Genomic DNA, 16,900 nt, shown 5'->3' with positions numbered 1-16,900 from the left:
GAAGTCACGTAGAATTTCACTTAATTTATTTTTGCTGACATGTTTTCAAGCATTACATGTGAATCTAATTTTCACTGCGCTGTGTCTCAATATAGTATGAGGGAAATGGCATATTCACTGGAATTTATTTCAGGGGAAAAATGTTTTCAGTGATAATGAAGTATTATGACAGATACCCTCCCCGTGGCTTTCATTGCGTATGGAAGTTATTTTCACGAGTGATGCGGTGTATCCTGCTGCCGTACTTTCACGAGCGAAGCCACGGGGAGGGTGTGGGGTTGTTATTATACACATATCCCATATTTGATTATTTCATATTAAAAAAAGAACGTGCAACAAACCGGGATAGAAATTTAGATCGGGGAACCCAATTGCCCATTATTATGCTCCAAGACAGTGCTGCGACCTAGCAACGCTTGTCAGTGTAGAACGCGTGTCGCTGTACGTGTGAAAATAAAATAATCAGACGTCTAATTTAAGTCATTGTCCGAATAAATAACTCGTGGATGTTTAAGCGCGGTGGTCGTAGCACAGCGCGTGTTCGAATTTCATGTAAATAAACAATGTATTTTACACGCGTTGTATACGTCGCTGTGAGTCCCATATCGAACAGGACGCGACACGACGACTGTCGCCCTTTAGTTGGGACCACGACAGAACCAGAACTTAAACTGGGCGACTACGATACACGGTTGATGTTGAAGTTAAAAGTTCCTCCACAGATCTGTACATTGGCAAACATGCCGTGCAACTGCGGTACTCCACTGACGGAATGACTTTCGTTGAAATCGGTCGTCGCTGACTCGTGAGCTGCACACTACAACCTCGTTTGTGATGTTGCTTGCTTGTCGTGGATAGACTGAGTCTTGGTTACAGGTTAAATTTTGCTAATTTGGCGTTGGTAATCTTTATTTGGAACTGAGTAACGCCGCAACGTCGCCAGCAGAAACCTCATGGTATATCGATGTTGATGGTTGCGGCTCCATATTAATCGGAGATTTTACTGCGGTTCCAGGCAGCGGGTGGATCTTCCGAGAGCCCTTCAAGATTTATAAAACTCAGATTCCAGGTGGTCAACAAACATTAAGTTCTCCCAATCCTAGTATTCTATGTGATGTACATCTAACATGCCAAAAATGCTGGTGAACGATTTGAACCTGACAAAAATACTTGAAATAGATACCAGGAAGGGGAGGGGGTAAAAGAAAAGTTATATAACATTTTATTATTCAATAATTTATTAAAATACACAAGTTTGTCCAACTCCCTGTGATACAACACCTCAGACATAGCTCATTGTCCTCGGCTGGAGTGTGGGCAAAAAGTTACTATTTGAATTTTTGATATCTTTTTTCATTAATGAGAAAGTTGACCCCGAAGTTAAAGTAACTGTTCAGCAGGAATGGCTTTTTAACTCTTCTGTGATTTTTTTTTTTTGGCTTGGCTGATTTTGTCACGGTTCATACTTGACAGGCAGGTCGTAGCATCACTAATTGGAAAAACAATCCTGACCCACGGCTACCATGGCAACAGCCAAAGTCTTGTAATAGCAGTGCCCAAATGATCATGCCTTTTATTTTGGCTACGTTGCGCACTGGTAAGAGATCACCGGCGCCGACATTGTTACCACTGTCAACGGAATCCCAACGCAGCTTTGAACTTTGAATAAAATGTAAATGTTGCTTCCAATCTAGAAAATACTATCGCAAAACGATTGGAAATTATACATTTAACGGTTGAATACGTCCTAACAATAAAATAAAGTGACTTCTAATGACTGCCATGTTATTTTGCAAACCTCGTATAAGGTGCCCGGTTTTAGTTATAAACAGACGTTAGCTTCACGTTCATGTCCCTTCCATGATAACAGCCGAAAACATATTGCTTGTTTTTTACCGGTTTTCATTGGCAACCGAAGTATTTTTATTTTGTAAACAAATTTTCGTCTGCTATTTTTATTCAGTTCAAATCGTTCAGCAACATTTTTGGCATATTAGGTGTACATCACATGGAATACTACGATTGTGAGAACTTGATGTATGTTGACTGATTTTTATCATAGTACGAAGTACCAGGAAGTTACTCAGTTCCAAATAAAGATTACCAACGTCAAATGAGCAACATTTGACTGGTAATCAAGATTCATGTAATCCATGGCTAACAAGCAACATCACAAGCGAAGTTGTAGCATGCAGTAAGTCATCCCGTCAGTGGAATACCGCAGTAACACGGCATGTTTGCCATCAGCATTGAAATTTAGATCGGGGAACCCAATTGCCCATTAATATGCTCCAAGACAGTGCTGCGACCTAGCAACGCTTGTCAGTGTAGAACGCGTGTCGCTGTACGTGTGAAAATAAAATAATCAGACGTCTAATTTAAGTCATTGTCCGAATAAATAACTCGTGGATGTTTAAGCGCGGTGGTCGTAGCACAGCGCGTGTTCGAATTTCATGTAAATAAACAATGTATTTTACACGCGTTGTATACGTCGCTGTGAGTCCCATATCGAACAGGACGCGACACGACGACTGTCGCCCTTTAGTTGGGACCACGACAGAACCAGAACTTAAACTGGGCGACTACGATACACGGTTGATGTTGAAGTTAAAAGTTCCTCCACAGATCTGTACATTGGCAAACATGCCGTGCAACTGCGGTACTCCACTGACGGAATGACTTTCGTTGAAATCGGTCGTCGCTGACTCGTGAGCTGCACACTACAACCTCGTTTGTGATGTTGCTTGCTTGTCGTGGATAGACTGAGTCTTGGTTACAGGTTAAATTTTGCTAATTTGGCGTTGGTAATCTTTATTTGGAACTGAGTAACGCCGCAACGTCGCCAGCAGAAACCTCATGGTATATCGATGTTGATGGTTGCGGCTCCATATTAATCGGAGATTTTACTGCGGTTCCAGGCAGCGGGTGGATCTTCCGAGAGCCCTTCAAGATTTATAAAACTCAGATTCCAGGTGGTCAACAAACATTAAGTTCTCCCAATCCTAGTATTCTATGTGATGTACATCTAACATGCCAAAAATGCTGGTGAACGATTTGAACCTGACAAAAATACTTGAAATAGATACCAGGAAGGGGAGGGGGTAAAAGAAAAGTTATATAACATTTTATTATTCAATAATTTATTAAAATACACAAGTTTGTCCAACTCCCTGTGATACAACACCTCAGACATAGCTCATTGTCCTCGGCTGGAGTGTGGGCAAAAAGTTACTATTTGAATTTTTGATATCTTTTTTCATTAATGAGAAAGTTGACCCCGAAGTTAAAGTAACTGTTCAGCAGGAATGGCTTTTTAACTCTTCTGTGATTTTTTTTTTTTGGCTTGGCTGATTTTGTCACGGTTCATACTTGACAGGCAGGTCGTAGCATCACTAATTGGAAAAACAATCCTGACCCACGGCTACCATGGCAACAGCCAAAGTCTTGTAATAGCAGTGCCCAAATGATCATGCCTTTTATTTTGGCTACGTTGCGCACTGGTAAGAGATCACCGGCGCCGACATTGTTACCACTGTCAACGGAATCCCAACGCAGCTTTGAACTTTGAATAAAATGTAAATGTTGCTTCCAATCTAGAAAATACTATCGCAAAACGATTGGAAATTATACATTTAACGGTTGAATACGTCCTAACAATAAAATAAAGTGACTTCTAATGACTGCCATGTTATTTTGCAAACCTCGTATAAGGTGCCCGGTTTTAGTTATAAACAGACGTTAGCTTCACGTTCATGTCCCTTCCATGATAACAGCCGAAAACATATTGCTTGTTTTTTACCGGTTTTCATTGGCAACCGAAGTATTTTTATTTTGTAAACAAATTTTCGTCTGCTATTTTTATTCAGTTCAAATCGTTCAGCAACATTTTTGGCATATTAGGTGTACATCACATGGAATACTACGATTGTGAGAACTTGATGTATGTTGACTGATTTTTATCATAGTACGAAGTACCAGGAAGTTACTCAGTTCCAAATAAAGATTACCAACGTCAAATGAGCAACATTTGACTGGTAATCAAGATTCATGTAATCCATGGCTAACAAGCAACATCACAAGCGAAGTTGTAGCATGCAGTAAGTCATCCCGTCAGTGGAATACCGCAGTAACACGGCATGTTTGCCATCAGCATTGTATTCAAACGAATCACGTGGTGTGCCGTTCTCGTTCAAACCCGGGATTCGATCAATAGGGGAGTCCCATTAAAAAAACACATTGCAAATCATGCAAGTTCAACATTTTCAAACCAATATACTAAAACAGAAATGCTCAGAGATGTAAATGAAGGATAGATATTACTTTTCACTATACACATCTCTGTTGATACTATCCCTCACATATTCTACTCCCAATTACTCCTGCGTAAAATGGACTAGCCTCTTCATGTTGACATTCAGACTAAAATCACGTGACAGGCTGTTAAAATTGGCTGTTGCATACTCTTTCGCCGGTCTGGAAAATGTGTTTAATTAACTCACATTCAAGCAACAATGCAGATTTCCCAGTGGGAGTGAGACTATTCAAACTCTGCCACTAAAAAATAGGGGTGTTTTCAGCAAAAAACGAATAACCCTGGAATACACACAATATACTGAATTTCGGAACAAATCGTGCATTACTTATAGCAGCAGAATACCACAGAAATATCAGATTAAACATGTAAACACTATATATTGTATTTCAGCCTGAACCCTCTATATTGCAATTCAAGGAATTAACCCCATATGTGCATCCATTTCCCACCTTGGTATCACCCACCCCTGAAAACAAACTCTTAATACCACGCTGAAGCGTTTGGTAATAATTTGCATAACAATATAATATGTTAATGACTTCTATTGTATTTATTGTTGTATAAAATTGTTCTATTGATTATCCCGAATTAAACGGTTGGTAACCCTAGGCTATGTTGTGTAATGTAATCAACAGAAAGCTATGAGCAAATACTCGTTAGGAGTTTTGTCCAGCTGACTGAAGAATGATAGACTGTCTGTGGTAAATCACAGACTGATGAAAAATTTGGAATTTGAATGGGAACTTGGGTACATGACATGATGTATGTTTCTTCTGAGAGTTGGGAGGATTGGTGTCGTATCAAATCACCCCTTGAACGAGACACATATTCTCAGCTATTTATTGACCACTTCTTCTTTTTGTTGTGGACAGACAATGCTTTGGATTTCTGTTTCTTTCTTACTCAGTTCGAAAAAATGTGATAATAATTTGAATAACCAGAGCATTACACAAACAGTAGAATAATTATTGACAAACAATATTATACCACTCTTGGTCATGTGACCCATTGTGGCAGTGTAATTATTCCAACTAAACACTTGGCTTGAGTCTTTATGTAGATTTGTAAACAGCCACAGTTTTTGTCATATGCGAATAAGTAATCACCAAAGTTGTTTTCACATGCATACTAGTGATCACCATAGATTGTTTCATGCATATTATTAATAACCCTCAGTTGTAGTTAGTGCACATGTAGATTGGTAACAGGGTTTGTGCTAGTGTCTCTGCAAGACGAGTCCCACTTACAAAATTTTAAGAAATTGCCTAAAAAACTGGGTCCCTCTTCAATAATTGGAGTCATAATGTGGGGTTAACGCAATGCCTGTGTACTTTGTACTCTTGTTACTGTGAGGTATTTCTGAAATTAGAGCTTGGCCAGGTGTGACGGTTCGGAATTTTGGAGATGACTGATAGTTCTTCGTCATCTAAGTTAGATAAGCTGGGTTTGACTATCGTATTGGTAGTCCCTGCCTCTAACCACTACTCTATGTTGGATTTGGTTGGGTTAGCAACCAACTTTTTTAATAATAGAGCAAGAACTTAATTTCATTGTCAACTCCAGTCATTATACCTTGCCTAAAACTGCACAATCGTAGCCATTGTTTTAGCTGAGATGTAGTGTCTGATTTACAATAATGGTTTACAAGTTATGTACAGTTACATGTATGTGTATCTGTTGCTAATACAATATCACTATAATCAGTGTTGTTGGTTTACACTTTACATACGGATACAAGTGTCGTCTCCAGACAGTATCATACATTCTTGATTGATATTCTAATAATAACTATGTATGATTTTGTTATACACATGCATTTGTGGGGAGCAGGGCAGTCTTGTTTGGTAGCCACACTTAACTCTTTCTTGTGACAGGCATTTTATGATTCTTTTTGTAGAACACAGACTATTACGATACTTTGTTTTGCCCAGCACTGATTTATTAACAAAATGAGGTTTATAGTCAAACATAACATTGTGCTGCAAACTGCACATTTAGTCAAATACAAGCCCAAATGAGTCGTTTACTTTCTGGTCTACCCCTGCAGCTGCAGCGCTTCGCACTGCCGAGAGCCATTTTTTTTTTTTTTGGCCTGTTGTTACAGGATGATGCCTGCTATTAAATGCATTTGTGAAACCCCTGTGTAACAAAAATTAAATATGGCAGATAACAAAATGTGCATATGAAAAATGTTGAATTGTGGGTAGAAGTCTCTTTTATGTTACAGAAAGTTTTGTCCCCAGCCAGATTTTTTTTAGGCAAATGGCGAGCTAGATATTTTATTCAATTGCCATTTATTGAATTTAATCACCATGGTGACCACAATGATCAAAATCTATAGGGGTGGGTATGTCTTTTTTAATAAAAACTTAAAAGTCTGTCCATCATTTCAAATTAAACTCTTTTTATATTTTCAGATTGAACCCAAGCCGCATTTTTGAATGTCTGGTGGAAGTTGAAGCACCAGAGAATATTGATTCTGGTAAGTTTGAGTATAACTACTTAGTAATTATTTGTGACTTTATATCGCAGTTGTTATACAATACTTGTATTCATGCTACACTCTAAGGACTGACGAAGATTAAAGCTAATCTCTTATGTATATAGACCATGTTGTGTCCAATGTTAGGAATAATGCCAGTCTTTGTAATTTTTATTTCCCCATTCTAACTCCATGGTTACAACAACAATGAAAATGTAGGAAATATTAAAGGGTCTCTTTGTCAATCCATTTTTTTGGGGGGACAAAGTCTCTGGATTCACCCATGTTACTTGCCATGTAGAAAGTGACATTCCATGCAAAATGAAGTAACGTAAATAGCATTTTTAACCTCTTAGCCTGTGTGTAAATACAACAATTGTAAGCTGTCTAGCAGCAGTTACAGATTACTCTTACTGCTAGTACAGTGAATTTCATTAAAGTATGAATGTTTTTTTTAAATAAATATTTATAAATGTTTTATCATTTTCAAATGAAAGTTGAAAACAGATACAACATCAATGAAGGAAACTTGCAAAGACTCATGGGTAATGGGCATCACCAAATGACTTCTAATGAAGGCATATTTTTGGATTTGAGTAAAATGCAGGGTTGAAATGGATTATAAATATTTTATAATTTTCCATAAAAATTATTCATGCTTTCATGAAAATCACTGTAGTCAGAATTGTAATGTTTAGAATATATTATAATCAATGCTATATTGTTATTAAAGTACTTATTTTTTACTGGGGTTTAATTTTACTATTTTTATCATATTCTTTGGGTTTAAATTCATAGATTTTCTCGTGAAACAATGAGTAACATAGTTTTACACTAATGTTCATGTTTTAGTGGATTTCACTTATCAGCAAAAATTCAATCTCGGTAAACAAATAATTAGTTTTTACTTTAAGGTAGAGATGCAGTTTACCTGACAGGTATTTTAATTAGTTAATTAGGAAACCAAGATGACCTCCCTTGTCTACACTATAGGTTGAAATATGCACAAAAATGTGCTTTTTTGGTCAAAAGTGATTTAAAAAAAAACAGCTTCCAAATCATGCGTCTGTTTCCTGTCAAAATTGGTTTATGGGTACATCTGTTTACTATGAAAAAAGTGCCGTCTTGAAAATTGTCTACCAGTTGTCAATTTTGCAGGGCAGCAGCCCAAATTTCACAACTTCAAGTTTATGCATAAATTAACACCCAGGCTAGTTGTCTGTACGATTGCTGTAACACTATTCAACTAACAATGCCCCAACGGTGTTTTGAAGATAAACACATTGTCAATCATTTGTGGAAATTTCTAAACAAAAGGTCAAAGCGTCTAGGAGCTTTTTTTTTTTTAAAGTTCTGGGACTAAAAAGAAGCTGAGATAATTTCTAATTTGCATAACAATTCACTCGATAAGAAGTTTGCTAATGCTCATAATTAAAATGGCTGTAACAGTTCCAAATTTAAATGTATTATCGTTTTGTTAAAAGTTAAATATAATGCATAATATAGAGATCCCGTCATTCCTTTTTTTCACCATGTTTCTTTTTTATTATTTATGTACAGCCTTGCTAAATCTTGGTATGCATTCAAAAGAGAGAATGTTTGCACCTGTTATCTATATTTAAAAATCGTTTTTTGAGTATGTTCACAATTCACAATTCTACAAAATTTTAACAGTCTATAGCCAAGACTGTTTGGATAATAAAAAGCAAAACAAAAAAATTTCACTCCCAAGTGCTCACGAACCCAATCAGGGAACTGTCTTCCTCAAATAGACCCATTAAAGCTATCATAGTTTCTGTTCAAATTAAGTTCATAACGGGGACTTATAATTCGGTCTCAGTATGTCCAGAGTAACTCTTCTGACCGAATGTGCCTAGTGCACTATGTGGGACATTTGCAGATTTAGTGGTTTAGTAATTTGATTCAAGATGGCTGACTGGCAGCCAGTATAAAGTGGGGTCTTCGAAATGCTTTGTCAGTTATTTACAAGTTTGGTTCGTACATAACTACATGTTGTATACTGACAATTAATTTTAATGATTTTCACTCATTTATGACAATTTGTCTCTCATGTATGTTGGAATACATGTCCATGTCAGTTTGTTTCATAATTAGATTTGAGATGGTCGAATGGCAGCTTTTTTTTCCACCATGGTACTATATATCTACACTGTATCAGCAATGTACTGTTTTCATTTATGTTTAACAAATGCATCATAAATACATGTACATGTTCTTGTCAATTCATTTTGTGATTTTGTGAATTGATCAAAGATGTAATATTCTGCACATGCATATAAATCCATGCATATAAAGACCACCTGACTATTTGGTTGTGAGCGTGACTGAAAGTTGGAGCGCTTGTGCGTGTTGATTATAATGTGACGTCAGGCACAGAAATATTAATCTGCGCTGTGAACATTTGAATATATGGTAAAAATAAGATTAATAACCGAGATAAATGAAACAATTGTTTAATTTTAATTGTACCTATAAGGTATATACGATACAACCTGGATATAGCTTTTGCAGTCTTCGGTCTATTGCTAACGCACCCTCTCAAGCTTGTACGCTTCCGCCTGCTGAAGGGACATCCCCTTTTATGTTTTAGTCACAATTACCGATGTAGGGTACAATGCATATCTCACCCAGGTTGGATCATTTCAGTTGACTTTTGACCTGTTTTGTTAAAAAGGAGGAAGTGCATTTCTATATTGCCCTTAGTGCCTGGTGTCTTACATAGTTGGCATGGAGATAAGATAAGATAAGATAATTATGAATTTTATAAATTGTCATAAAATTTGTACTTTTACTTTTAAAAATTTAATGTGTCTTCTTTTTTTCTCTCTAAAATTCTGCAAATATAGGTGTTTTTTTCTTGGTCTGAAACATCCAAAAGCGACTTCTGAGCATGCTGTGGAATAAATGTTTTCATTTTTTTTTACTACAGTTACCGTACTTATCTGGGTAAGAGCCCATGCCTGGGCAAACGCCCACCCCCCCACTTTTGACACAATAAAGGAGTTGAGGTCATATCCGCACACGCTCAGGGGGTCTTTTTCTACAAAAAAAAAACTATTTTCTATTCGTTGACTGTGGTTGTATTAACAGTTGACTTTCTTGAAGACTGTCGTGATACTTATAAAAAATGTTAATTGCGTAAAACAAGGGGTGAACGCAAAATAGCTGTTACAGCTTTCTGCCTTCAGGGCAGCGCGTTCTGAATCATAACAGTCAGCAAGTCTATAAAAATATGTATTAAAGCAGAAACAGTAGTTCTCTTTTTAAAATATGTCGTGGCCCTAAAAAATGGCCGGTCGTTTGGTTTGTGCTTCCTTATTAACTTAGAAACGATTCAGGCAAATCGTAAAAGGAGAGCCGCAAGTGTCGCACTCGATCGGCTTTAGCGTCCTCGACAATGAAACCAATGTTGCAATATTGTAGCAACCCGTACCTGGGAGAGTGGTTGAAATCGCGTTATTTTGGCTTTATAAAATATTTTGTAGCAGCTTGCGAATTCATAACTGGGGTCAGCAATTTTGCAATGTCACGCCGAAGACTGCCAACTTTTTTACCATCTTTCATCACCCTCATGAAAACATTCTTCTGTCGTTGGATAAAAAAAAACTTCCTATTTCAAGTCTACCGCGATATCCATATAGTGAGACATTCCAACCGCCGGAACTTGCTGAATGATAACTTTCACCGTGATTAATAAGCGTTGAGTCTGATAAAAAAGCAATGTCACGATTTGACCTTTATGATGAAATACTAGTAGTGATGTCATTATTAGCCAATCAGTAAAGCAGATGCATAAAGGTCAAAGACGATTGCTAGACTGTAAACAAAAGCATCGTGTGCCATCGCAGCAGAGCGACCCCATTTTTCTTGTCTCTTTATTATGATTAGACATGAATGAAAAGTGCCAAGCTGACAGACTGCGAAATCCGTGGATTAAAAGTGCTAAGTCCAAATTGTGTTGGACGATATCGACGAAATTCAGGAATAAGTTGTAGGGATTTTGTTCGACGACTACAGTGATGTCGACTTGGACTTTGAGGGTTTTGAGTTTGACGAAGATGGCAATGAACGTACAAATAAAGATCTGAGAAGTTTTTTTCAAACAGCTATGAATTTTTATAATTTTTACTGTGTAAATTTGTAAATTATTATTGATCTTATATGACGGTTGATGCATAATTTGTCGAGACCGGAAATCATTTTAGGGAAGAGTAGGAAATCAAACTCGCGGTTTACCGCGGTCATTACCGCGGTGGTGGTGGGTGCTCGCCGGTCGACCGCATTTTATGCAAATTTATGCATAGATTCCATGACCCCGGTTTACCGCGGTCGTGTGCAGTAGGCTCGAAAGGCAATTTACACCCTATTGTTAAGACTATGAATGGAAACAATAGACTGGGAAACTAAAGGTTACTTGCCGCCTAGTTCAAATAATAAAATCGAGTGATACCAGAAGATTGGAAAAATCGTCTATATTAGTTCGCAGAAGAACACTATTTTATTTTCACGAGTCTTGGTATAACATCGCAAAGCAACCCAGAATAATGTAGACCCCACATAATGTAAAATATTATCACATTATTTTGAATTTACATCATGTATAGTCTCAGGATTTATTTTAAAAGATTAATGTTTCGCGTATACCATAACCAATATAATCGGGCGAAGTACAAATTCTGAGTGTAAAACACTCGATGAGAGGCCGCAGTTTACGTTACCTCGAGACCATGCACTAAGTAGGAAAAGCAACCCGAAGTCGAAGAGGGAGTGTCACACACTTGGTGCTACAATATATACACAACTGGGTGATCAGCGAAAAAAATAGCGCACTTCTTGGCGAAACTGACTAATCTAATAAACCTTGGCCCAAGTTTAACCCCAAGTCACGCGCTGAACAAGTGGGTTGTTACCTTGGTGACCATTCGCGCTCCGCGCGTTGACCTTTTTATTATACACATCCCATTACGCAAATTTTTACTGGCTCTGCGTTGCCTACGTAAAAATTGTTACCGTTCTGGTTGTGAATATTTCACCATTGCCGACGTGATAATGCGTTGCCTTCGTAATAATTACGCAAACTTATTTTCCATTGTTTACGTACTGGCTGTGAATATTTCAACTTTGCCGACTTGATAATGCGCTGCCTTTGCAATAATTACGCAAACTTATTTTTTATACCTCTGTCGACCCCTCGAGTCAGGCTGCTATCACCCTTTCTATTTCAGTAATTGACGGTCTGTAGATGTTAAGTTGTCACCTCCAACTGATTGAGCGGGCAATTAAATACGCGATAATACCAGACTTAGTTTTTCTACTTTAAAACTGACGGCAAAACACAATACAATCGTCCGGAGCCATCGAACTATGCGACTTAGTCGAAACCGCGACTTACTGCCTCAGAGACGGGACCACTGAATAACTGTTGTTGATAATGATATTGTAAACAAACACGCACACACAAAACATTAAAGCCAGAAAAGTCAAGTCAAGAAACAACATTTCAAATAATAATAATTATGGTTTGACATCTATATCATTTTGAAATAAACTAAATGTCATGTAAATAAAATCCATGCGTTACAATTTACTGTAATTTCAAACTCGGGGCAGCGTACTTTGAACGCAGAGTATTCGATCGCTTACATTTCGAGTGAAAACAAAACAAAACAACGTCAGGTGCTTTTGAACTACGTGCGGTTGGCACAGTAACGGGCAATGACCTCAGCGGTTCACACGCAATGAAATTCTAATCAAGCCAGCTAGCGTTATCGTACGGTATCATAAACTCAATAATTATTCATTCAAAATGCCTTTCACTCTCACGAGTACCATGGAACATGAACATGTAACAGAAAAATAACGTCCTTTGTTTAAAAATAATTCTGTCAACCAAGAATACATGCGCAAGGCAAGATTTATGAAACGAAACAGAAAATAATCATGTCATTGTCAGTGCAATGCAGACAGCCAGACCTGTTTTGATTAGTTCGCTCGTTTCTCGTTTGCTGGCCATTTTTTCTGGAGTGTGACACAAATGGTGAACATGATACTGCCAAATCAATCAAGAACCAGGATACGGCTTGGATACGCTGAAACTTTGTAAATCGTTCTCTTTTCAATTGTAAACTTTATTCCAGTGTTACGCTAAATACATGTACTAAATACTAAACAAGCGCACATATCGTATTCATTTACAGCATCGGATTTTAAAACAATGACTCGTGGAATCACAAAGAAACTGTTAAGTACGTATTTCACACATTACCGAGGACCGCGGTAGAGACCGGTACAGCGGTAGAGACCCCTAATTATAAGCAGTCCGCGGCTCTCCCCGGCGTTCTGCGGTACACCGCGGTAATGACCGCGGTGCACTGCCCGTTTGATTTCCTACTCTTCCCTTACGCAGTTTAACCCCTGACATTTTAATTAATTTTGAGTTCACACGTGTTTGTCGGCGGGAAAATCCTAATTCAAATGATTTCTCACTGTCGATTTTTATTATTTCTGGTTTTTTGTCACATTATAAGCAATACATTATTTTTGTTCTACTTCTAGTGTTGCATATTGTTCATTTATTCCCGTTGCATGTTTTCATTTGCTGTTCTATTCCCTGCCGCAGTTCGATCGAACTGCGTGTTGCCGATTTTCGCGAATTTTTGTTTTTTTTGCCGGGGATCTCCTGGCAAACGCCCACCCCTTCTTTTTGGCAATTTTCCATGTTCAAGACCCTTGGCTTATACCCGGATAAATACGGTACCGGTATTATTTCCTGCAGCATTCTACAAGGAAATAGCGTAGCACTGTGGCTAATTTGCATAACATTATAATATGTTAATCACCTCAACCATATTCATTATTTGTTATGCTATTGTTTATTCAAAATTATAATTAAGGGTCTTCCCTACTTTATAAAACTCTGGAATGAACCCTCTCCCGCGTAGACCTAGACGTACCTATGTCAGCTACAAATCACCTTTATTTTATCACACTTATGGTTGCCCTAATAAACCTTAGCCTTTTCTACACCAGTTCCCTCTTTTCAACTCAAATCCACAAAATAGTCTGCACTTTCCTTCAAAAACAAAAATAGCCGAATTTTTTGAGTAAAAACTAAAAATTGACTCAAATTTTGTCTGTCGGCTCCAAAATTAGGGTTCATTTCTAGAAATATTGCAGAATATAAGAAAAAAAGTGCAGACAAATTTAGGCGAGAAAGTCTGGTGGTGAAGGTTAGAGGCAAATGGCTGTGATGTATTTTTTAAAACCACAGGACTTATTTTTCTCCTCATATAGTGTTTCATTCTCTTCAGTAATTGTGTCTACTGTTCTATTGTATTTGGAACAGTTTACACGATGACAGAAGTGAATAGAACACTGTATGTGAAGCAAAAACAATTTAAGTCTATTCACGTTGTCACCTGTACTGATTGTTAATGTTTTACATTTGTATCGTATTTTTAACGGCAAATTCTAAACTTATCATTACCATGTACCTTACCTTCAAATACTGCTCCCAACACTTTCAGTTAGAAGGGGTCTATTATTACTTAATCCTAAATTTTATGTCACTGCTTTTTCTGAAAAAATTAAAAAAATTGTTATTATGTACTTTTCTTTTTGAAATTACAAAAAAAAAAAAAAAATTTGCATTGATCTATATTACAGTTTTAAATTGAAGGTTATCATATTCGTATATTATAAAGTTTCATGACCTTATATGGTCTGTATTTGAAACAATGTACATATCCTGTTACACATTCAGAACCAATGGGATGACTTATACTAGCATGACATGTATTTATGTCTTTCTCCACCCCCACCCCCACACAATAGTGGATATATCCCTAGGAAATCATGGAACGTCATCCCCTGATATTTTAATGGCCTCTTTTGTAGAACAGCTGTGATTTCTATTGATACACTGACCTCATTACTATCGCAATAAACACACTTAAATCCATAAATACATGTACAAGTTTTCAATGCAAATACTTGATTTAATAAATACTCAATAAAAATAACTTTTTTTACTATTCCAAGAATGTTATCTGCACAGTCTTATATTAATTCTTACTGCATTCTATGCATGAGAGTGAAATAAATTTACTTGGAATTTGAGAATCAGAATTAGCTGTGTTGATTGAGACTGCATATTACATTGTTCCGAGAATACAATGTCTGTCTAATCTCTTGTGCTTTTTAATATTTTTCATGCGTTGATGTGCACAGGTTATATCAAAGCATCAGTCGTAGCATCACTTGATGGTATTTGAATCGATATAATATTTTATTGTACTTTATATGTCAAGATGCGTCAGCATAGTATAGCGCCCTCTATAGTCAAATATGTTATACTTTTGTCTTTATCATGTTGCCCCAAGAGGGTGCCATTCATCCTGTCAGCTCGGAACACTGCATTATTTATCGTGATATGTATTAGAGTTACATTAATATTTTTTATTTACAGTTCCAAAGATTCTTAAAGTTCATCCTGAAAATTACAAAGAAACAAAGGAAGGTCCAGCAATCTTGCAACAGATTCCAGTATTCTGCTTTCCATATGATATCTCTAGGTACAAAATTATATTTATTTTTATTGATCTAAAGTACTTGCAATATCTACTGTAGGGTGACTGGGTGACATAGTGATTGTTGTATCCAACTCATAATCGTGTTGAACACCATAAAGATTTTCCTTCCCTCTAGTAAGATCCAGATCTTTCATTGGACTCTTTTCCTATAAAAAAATAAGTACTTTTATTTGATCTGGGTTGTTTTATGCCTCGCTCTGAATATGGGAAATATCATGCATTTTAAAGTCCCTGTATACAGCTTAGATTTGATAACTAACAGGGACTATGCCATGCATGGCTTGTAATTACTATAATTATTTCTGCCTTGTTTTCAGTTGTAACCCTGCTGGTCAGTTATTTACATTTGTCTGGACCAATATGGAGAGTATGTTCTTATTTGGATTTTGTAGACATCCACCTGGTGCCAAGACATGTCTCTGTGTAATAAGGTAAGAGATGTCTTTTATGAAACTTATAGGATAGGATAAGATGTTGATTTGATTTACTAAAGACAGAACAATGTCACAATCATTTGTCCTATTACATGTATATTGAAACACATTGTATGTTTTGCACTAAAGTAAATTTTTAACACTTTTGTCGCAAATTAAAAGAACATTTTTTTAAAGATTTTTGCAAAAACCTGCAGTCAATGGAAAATAAAAAAAACATCTGGTCCAAAATTGATAAAGAAATTATAGAAAAAATAAAAAAAAACATGCAAAATTGGAGAAAACAAATATGTCATTCAAGTGATGTAATAAGCTGAACCGGCTGAACTTGATAGTTTTTGTAGACATTTAGGAAAATGCTCATATTCTCTGATGCTCATATTCTTTCCATGTATTTTTGCAGTTATTTCTCTTTTATTTGTCCATAGTTATTTACCATGGTATGAAATATTTTATAAATTTCTTAACACACTCGGTGAGATGACATGTAAAAAGCAGGTGAGCAAGTCTGTAATATTTTAATATATAATCTCTACTGTATCACTACTTGAGGTGGAACGCTGCTCAAAAATACATATTATGTTTCAAGGATGAATAAACAAATTTTGAGATTGTCGTATAGTACATGTACCCAATAAAAATAGGTCTTAGGACATTACATAATTGTTTCCTATGGCACGAAATATTTTGTCCCTGTTTGGTACTTTGGTACTGATTTATCTGTGTGTGTGGCCGACGAAGGGACATTTTGGATTAACAAAATCTGTTTGCCCTTATTAGGCAGTTCTGGAAGCAGACATTCTTTAAAATTCCTTGACTGAATGCAATCAAACTTTGGAGCTACATTACACCTCATGTTGTGCATACTAACATGAATTAGTTTCAAGTTATGATTCAAAATGGCTGATTCATTTTACTGTTGTTTACTATTGAGCAACAGGGTCTTGTCTTAACATGAACAAATTGTATATGGCTTACAAGATACATTTCAACAAATTTACCTCATTTTGAATTTGGTTTCAATGACAAATCATTTTATTTTCATTTACATTTTTGT

General features: G+C 36.6%; 1 protein-coding gene across 6 annotated transcripts in view; it reads left to right on the top strand.

Annotated features, from left to right (window-relative positions):
* LOC100373824 (DENN domain-containing protein 1B-like) overlaps positions 1 to 16,900 on the top strand; it is a 60,005-nt gene that overhangs the window by 8,345 nt on the left and 34,760 nt on the right. For all 6 annotated transcript variants that reach the window (XM_085492495.1, XM_085492494.1, XM_085492498.1 and 3 more), the window contains exons 2-5: positions 6,733 to 6,797; positions 15,286 to 15,391; positions 15,727 to 15,840; positions 16,272 to 16,341. In XM_085492495.1, the coding sequence (XP_085348621.1) occupies positions 6,733 to 6,797; positions 15,286 to 15,391; positions 15,727 to 15,840; positions 16,272 to 16,341 (355 nt within the window). The remainder of the gene's footprint in view (positions 1 to 6,732; positions 6,798 to 15,285; positions 15,392 to 15,726; positions 15,841 to 16,271; positions 16,342 to 16,900) is intronic.

This window comes from Saccoglossus kowalevskii, chromosome 17 (genome assembly GCF_978046115.1).
Source record: "Saccoglossus kowalevskii chromosome 17, keSacKowa6.1, whole genome shotgun sequence".
NCBI lineage: Eukaryota > Metazoa > Hemichordata > Enteropneusta > Harrimaniidae > Saccoglossus > Saccoglossus kowalevskii.
Note: the sequence above shows the minus strand (reverse complement) of the source record. Positions and strands in the feature narration are given on the sequence as shown.